This window comes from Nematolebias whitei, chromosome 10, assembly GCF_014905685.2.
Source record: "Nematolebias whitei isolate Nwh7 chromosome 10, NemWhi1, whole genome shotgun sequence".
In the NCBI taxonomy this organism is placed as follows: domain Eukaryota; kingdom Metazoa; phylum Chordata; class Actinopteri; order Cyprinodontiformes; family Rivulidae; genus Nematolebias; species Nematolebias whitei.
Genome location: NC_056507.1, coordinates 28,482,748 through 28,489,178, shown reverse-complemented (window position 1 = coordinate 28,489,178; position 6,431 = coordinate 28,482,748). Strand labels below are relative to the sequence as shown.

At 40.5% G+C, this 6,431-nt stretch overlaps 1 protein-coding gene across 1 annotated transcript in view; it reads right to left on the bottom strand.

Annotated features, from left to right (window-relative positions):
• slc24a1 (solute carrier family 24 member 1) overlaps nt 1–4,410 on the bottom strand; it is an 8,510-nt gene extending 4,100 nt beyond the window's left edge. The window contains exons 1-4 of the mRNA XM_037682938.1: nt 3,357–4,410; nt 1,881–1,940; nt 1,327–1,435; nt 90–170 (exon numbers count right to left, since the gene is read on the bottom strand). Coding sequence (XP_037538866.1) covers nt 90–170; nt 1,327–1,435; nt 1,881–1,940; nt 3,357–4,400 — 1,294 coding nt within the window. The 5' untranslated portion in view covers nt 4,401–4,410. The remainder of the gene's footprint in view (nt 1–89; nt 171–1,326; nt 1,436–1,880; nt 1,941–3,356) is intronic.
• Nucleotides 4,411–6,431: the final 2,021 nt, after the last annotated feature.

Here is a 6,431-nt window from a genome sequence, read left to right as displayed (position 1 = left end):
TATATACATATATACATATTCAGATAACAAGGTTTAGGATTCCAGATGATTGACAGTTTCATAATAAATGCATATAGACTGATTATTACCTTCACTTTTGTCCTGGGATTTGGGCTCTGACTTTCGTCTGGCCACACTGGTCAGAGTTTCAGCTTTATCTTTAAATTTCCCTGTGAAAAAGATAAGCAGGCAAACGTGCTGATTACAACTCATCACCAATAGGAGTGCAATAGTAACATTACACAGATCAATATAATGATAGAATGGAAAAAATATATATATCCATAACGCAAGAGACTTGAAAACAAAATTAACAAATTGTTCTAGGAAACCAGTAAAATTACAGATGAATGCAGATATAAATTACCCTAACAGCTGCACTACCCTCATATCCCTCTGGGCTATTTTCTGAAATCTGAGTTACTGGAACCATATGTTCCTTCTCCAGCCCTGAGATCATCTAATCAGCTGATTTGGGCTGTTCCATAAACAAAACTGAAGCTCAGAGGTGATCAGTCATTTTCAGTCATGGGCCCCAAACTTTGGAGCAACCTGCCCCCCGACATCAGGCAGGCCACTTCACTTCCTGTTTTTAAAACTCTACTAAAAACGCATCTGTTTGTACACCGTGTGATTTGATTTAGTATTTTATTGCTCTGCGTTTCAGTGTTTTCTCTTCTGATGCTTGTAATTTATTTTCAGTACTATCATTATTTTTATTGTTACTTTTTCTTGCCCCATGAAATTTTTCCCCATTGATTTTACTGTTAAGCACTTTGGTGACAGCTGCTGTTTTAAATGTGCGTCATAAATAAAGTCCACTTGACTAACAGAAATGACAAAACTGAATTCAAGCCACACACAACAAAACAGGCTACAGACATCTGGTCTTTTAGAGCAGGGGTCCCAGATTTTTAAGCTTCTGATCCCCAAAATAAGACTTGCAGCTTCTATCTTCTTCTACTATCATACTGGTAATTTATTTTTCTGAAGGCTGGACAGAATCAGTCTGCACCATACTGACTACCAGTAATCATTACACCATTCATGTCTGACTCTAAATAACCTTCTTAACTTTGATATAACTATTTAAATGTACTGCAGCCATAATTTCCTTTCATCTGTTACACCCTGAACCTGTAAATGAATCCTTCTGCATACAGAGGAGGGGTTTATCTGCTTAGTATCAATCTGGCTTTAGTCATGCCTTCATACAGGACACTTAGCTAATCCTTTTTACTCTGAGAAGGGTGGAAGTATACAGAAAGTACTCATGAAAGTAACTTGAAGGCGTGCTATTATTGATAAACAGGGTCCAGTACTTACCCTCTCCTAGAGGGTCTAATGTGTGAATCATGAGCTGGAAGATGGTGGTTCTCATGGTGCTGTTGTGTAAAGAAGCAGAACTCCCCCCTCGCTGAAGAGATGGTTTCAACTAGGGGTTAAAAAAAATAGCTGAAGTCATGACGACTCGTTCATTTCTAACTGGAGATCTGAATATTTGTTTTGCTTATACACATTTATGCAAATGAACGTGAACAAAATCTCAAAATTAACACATATGATGGAGTTAATTGGTTCTCTTCTTGAAGTTGATTCATTAGTTTAACACAGTTCAAGATGGCTGCCCCAGCTTATTGAATTCAGCAAAGACAAAAATGCCGATAACGCAGCCAGTTGTGCAGATATCGAGTTACATTTTATTGTGGGAGTAGTTGAGAGTCATCTCCATCACACAGTTTGAGCACTAAAAGTTTACACATATTGTTGGCAAATATTTTGGTATGAATGACGGTAGGTCATGTGTATCCCTTTAAGAAAAGCTAGTTTTTATTCCATTTTACAATAACTATTTATTTATTTGGTTTATTTATTTTTACCTTCAAATGATTCTTGTCTTCTGAAGCAGGAAGGGCTTTAGCTCCACCATCCCCATTAATCTGTGTGCAACAATGTTGGTTTTGTCCAGCATTAATCGTTTATTGGCAGAGAAAGACAAAAGTTGTTTTATTTGGGTAAAGTTTGAATTTCAACACCAATGCTGCGGACTACTGTTTCCCACATTGTATATTATGTCAACTAATACATCTTAGATTAAAGAAGGCTAAACAAGTTGCTGTGTGCCAAAAACAAGATAATAATTTGTTAATAAACCTACCCTCCCCCGACCATCAACTAAAAACAATTATACAGTTGTGTGATTATCTGCAAAGTATCATTGAATAATTACATTAACGCTTTAGGGCCTCAGCTTTAGCAGCAGCTCAACAAAATAAAAGCATCATATGTAGGGAAAGCAAACATCAACCCAGGTACCTAAAATTAAAGACAATGAATGTTAATGTTATATTGTTTTATTGCACTGGAGCTCCTAAAATGATTAGTTCAATCATCTTTGCTTCATGCATGCCTCTGCTAGCATCTAGTACTAATTTTATTTCACAATTTTTGGAAAAGGCACAAAGAAAGACAATGATGTCATAGATGCCAGGTCACAGGTAACAAAAGAGGCGAGAAAAATAAGATTTACTATTTTGGTTTTGTGGATTATCTTTAAATTTTCATGCATTTATGTTCAAATATTCGGCATGCCTTCACACTAGAGCATATGTGTCAAACTCAAGGACTGGGGGCCAAATGTGGCCCTCGTTGACATCCTATCCGGCCCCCAAGATGATATGTGAAGCGTAAAATACTTCTATCTCTTGAATTGTTTCAGTAATCTTTGATTATGATGTCGAAAGCACAACAGAGAACGTCATATGAGACCAATCAAACTCTTGTTGAGGAACCTGTGACCAAGAAAAGATGTCGGTATCTGATTTGAGTTAATGTAGTTTCTGAAATTGGCCCTTGGTTTGAAAAAGGGTTTAATTTTAGCCCCCTTTTATGTGAGTTTGACACCACTGCACTAGAGGATGACACCACTATGCTCTCCAAGACCTGCAGGATCCATTAGAATGTGGATGCAAATTTGGATAAACTTCTTCAATGTGAACGTATGATGCCCACGTCTCTGAGACGATCTCCTCCGCCTTTACAATGAGCCATGCATGCACCCTGACGCAGCTCTCTTAGACCATGTCAGGCTGCTGCTGCCTACTGGTAGATTACACCAGACTAACTCAACTGTTTTGCCACAGGCATCGTATCTGCACATGGTTGTTTCCATATTCTTGTCACAGTCATGAATGTAGCCCATGGCACAACTCCATAGCCAGTCCTGCTACAAATTCTTGATGACTAAACAACGCTAGTGTGCAAAAAATTTTAAGTATAAAATTCAACACTAGACTGACCGAATGAACATGACCACATCATTTAAACCTAAAAAGTTTTGTTGCAGGAGTGCTTACCTTTTCAGGTTCTTCCACAGCAATAACCTTCACAAAGCTCTTGTGTTTATGGAGTTGGGTTTTGAACGCTCGCTCCAGCTGCACGTTAAATTTCATAAAGACGACATACAGAGTGTAACAGCCCACCAGCATCATGCTCTCCCACCACATGATGATGTTGTCCAAGAAGAAGATAATCAGTAAAATGAGGTCAAGTATGTAGAAGGATACGTCTCTAAAAAGTGGCCACCAGGTTAGATGGAGGACCTCTCGAGAAAACAAAGCACACATTCCAATTACAAACAAAATGTTGAAAACAGCTGAACCCACAATGGTGCCGATGCCCACGTTGCTGTGGGCGATGAAGACTCCTATCAAGGAGGTGAACAGCTCAGGTGCAGAACCTCCAGCAGCCATGAAGGTGGCTCCTGCTACATCATCAGAGATGGCTAATTTGTCTGTGATTACCCCAAGCGCTGGCACAAAGAACTCATCACAGACAATGGCAAGAGACACAAACATATACATCATCCCCAGAATGTGGAGGATCACCCATCCTCGTCTGCGATCTTCAATGGTGAAGATATCTTCAGGGTATTCACCTTTTACTTGTGGGGCTTGATCAGGAGAAGATGGGGAGACGGTGGTAACTGAAGGAGCTGGAGCTGGAGCTGGAGTGGGTGTCTCTCCAGGAGGTTCAGAGGCCACGAAGATGCAGTGCACAATGGTCCGGTTTGTGGTTGGCAGCTGTGGTGATTCAGTGGTGATGGACGCTTTCGATTCCTTATTTTTACGATGGACCACATGAATCGCTGGCGTTGTCTGATCTGTGAGCTCTATTTCATGTGTTGCGGTGAGAGGTTCCTCCAGCCCTCCTGGTTCTACTGTGGCCTCCTCAACGCCCTCTGTTGAACCTTCTCCAAAGTCCTCTCTGGTCTGAGGCATTAGCAAAGGCTCATACAGTCGGGCACTGATGGTGAGCTGGTAGAGGGTGCAGAGGAAAACTCCAGAGAGGAGAAACAGGACTCGGCTCAGCTGCAGCCGCTTCCTTCTCGTGCAGTGCATTTTCCACAGAAGAGGCGTCGCTGGCGGCTAAGTTGAATTAAGCAGCATAAATGAGCTTTGGCAGAGTTGAGCTGTCACCCCAGCAGACCATGGAGTGAAAGAATTCAGAACTTCTGGGGGGGTGATTCATTTCACATCATCAGCTTCTTAGATAACCCAACCTATTGATCTTTTTTTTTTTAAAAGACGGTAAATATAATCATGTTAATCAGTTGATCATGTTTATTGTCAGTCAGAAACTATTTGCACATTTAAACATGTGCTTATAATGATGGTTTTCTGAAATTATGACAATGACGAAGACATAACATTAATCTAGAAAACAGCAACGACTGCACAATAAAGTAAGATAACATCTCTTGGGGTAAGGAGGTGGACCAATGCCCTAATCAAATTTAAGGAGAATAGTTGCAGATTTTAAAGATTTAGACTTACCATTGAATTGATGTCATGCACAGTCTTTTTGATTTAGATGTGACAAAAACAAAGAACGTTGACCAAAAGCTTATGTAGGACACAGAACACGTCTTCACAATGGATCAGTGTAATACCCAACACCTGAAGTCTTCTAAGAGGATTAGGTGCATTGTCTCACTCTTACTTTGTGAACATACCTTAGCATCGATGGTCAATTTATTTTTGTATTAAAAATAGAGTCCAGATTGCAAACACAGCGTTGTTGTACAATAAAATGTGAATGAACTACAACAGCACATCTGTTTAAGTATGTAATGTGATCAGGAAGCTCTTCTGCTGTTTGTGTGTCAGAAAGAAAAGCTTCGCCCCATCGAGAAGTGACACATTTTTACAGGTCTATCATCTCCAAACCGGCACCGCTTCTCGTAACTGGAGTTGTAGTCAATGGGTAATTTATTCATTTATGAGGAGGCAGGACTCTCAGTGTGTACAGTCAATTCTGGAAAAACAAACATTAAAAAAAACAATGACAAACAATCTACGCCAATGACTGTCAAATTTACTTCCCCCTAAGACACAATGTTACATGCCCTATTCAACCTCTGCTCGACTGCTTGGCTGACATCAGGGATTGGATGGCTTTAAATTTCTTGAGTTTCAATGAAAAGAAGTCTGAAGTCATGTTGATCCCTCCCAACGACAGTATCACAAACCAGTGCATCGACCTCTCTGCTCTGCCCCTGTCAGAAAAACAAAGAGTCACTAATCTGGGCATGATAATGGATTCTCTCTGAAACTTAACAGTCACGTAAACATGATTGTTAAATCATGTTTCGTCCAGCTGAGGCGGCTGTCTAAACTGAAGCCCATATTGTCCAAAAAGAACCTGGAGACAGTAATACATGCATTCATTACATCTAGGCTTGATTACTGCAATTCGCTCCTGTTTGGTATCAGTCAGACCTCCATTGCACGACTACAACTGGTCCAGAATGTAGCAGCCCGATTTTTAACCAGTACAGGCAAAAGAGAGCACATTACACCAGTTTTGGCCTCACTGCACTGGTTACCGGTTCACCTTCGAATTCAGTTCAAAATACTCCTGTATGTCTACAAATCGCTGAACAGTTTGACACCCCCCCCCCCCCCCCCATCTCTCTGATTTGCTACAGCCGTATGTCCCACCACGTTCCCTGACATCAGCGGACCAGTTGCTCCTCACAGTTCCAGGAACTTGTCTTAAGCACAGAGGTGACAGGGCCTTCTCTGTATTAGGACCAAGACTTTGGAACGAGTTACCTCTGCTTGTCAGACTGGCCCCCTCCCTCTCGGTTTTCAAATCCCATTTAAAAACCCATTACTATTCAGTAGCTTTCAACACCAGATGATCTGTGTTTTGAACCTGTTTGCTTCTCACAGGTTAGTCGTCATATTTATTATCTGCATCGTTTTTATGTCTATATTCTGATTTACTTCATGTTGTATATTGCTTTGTGTGTTACCTGTTGTTCTGTCTGTACAGCACTTTGGTTGGCCTTGTTGCTGTTTTAAGTGCTTTATAAATAAAATGGTATGGTATGGTATGGTATGGTATGGTATGGTATGGTATGGTAT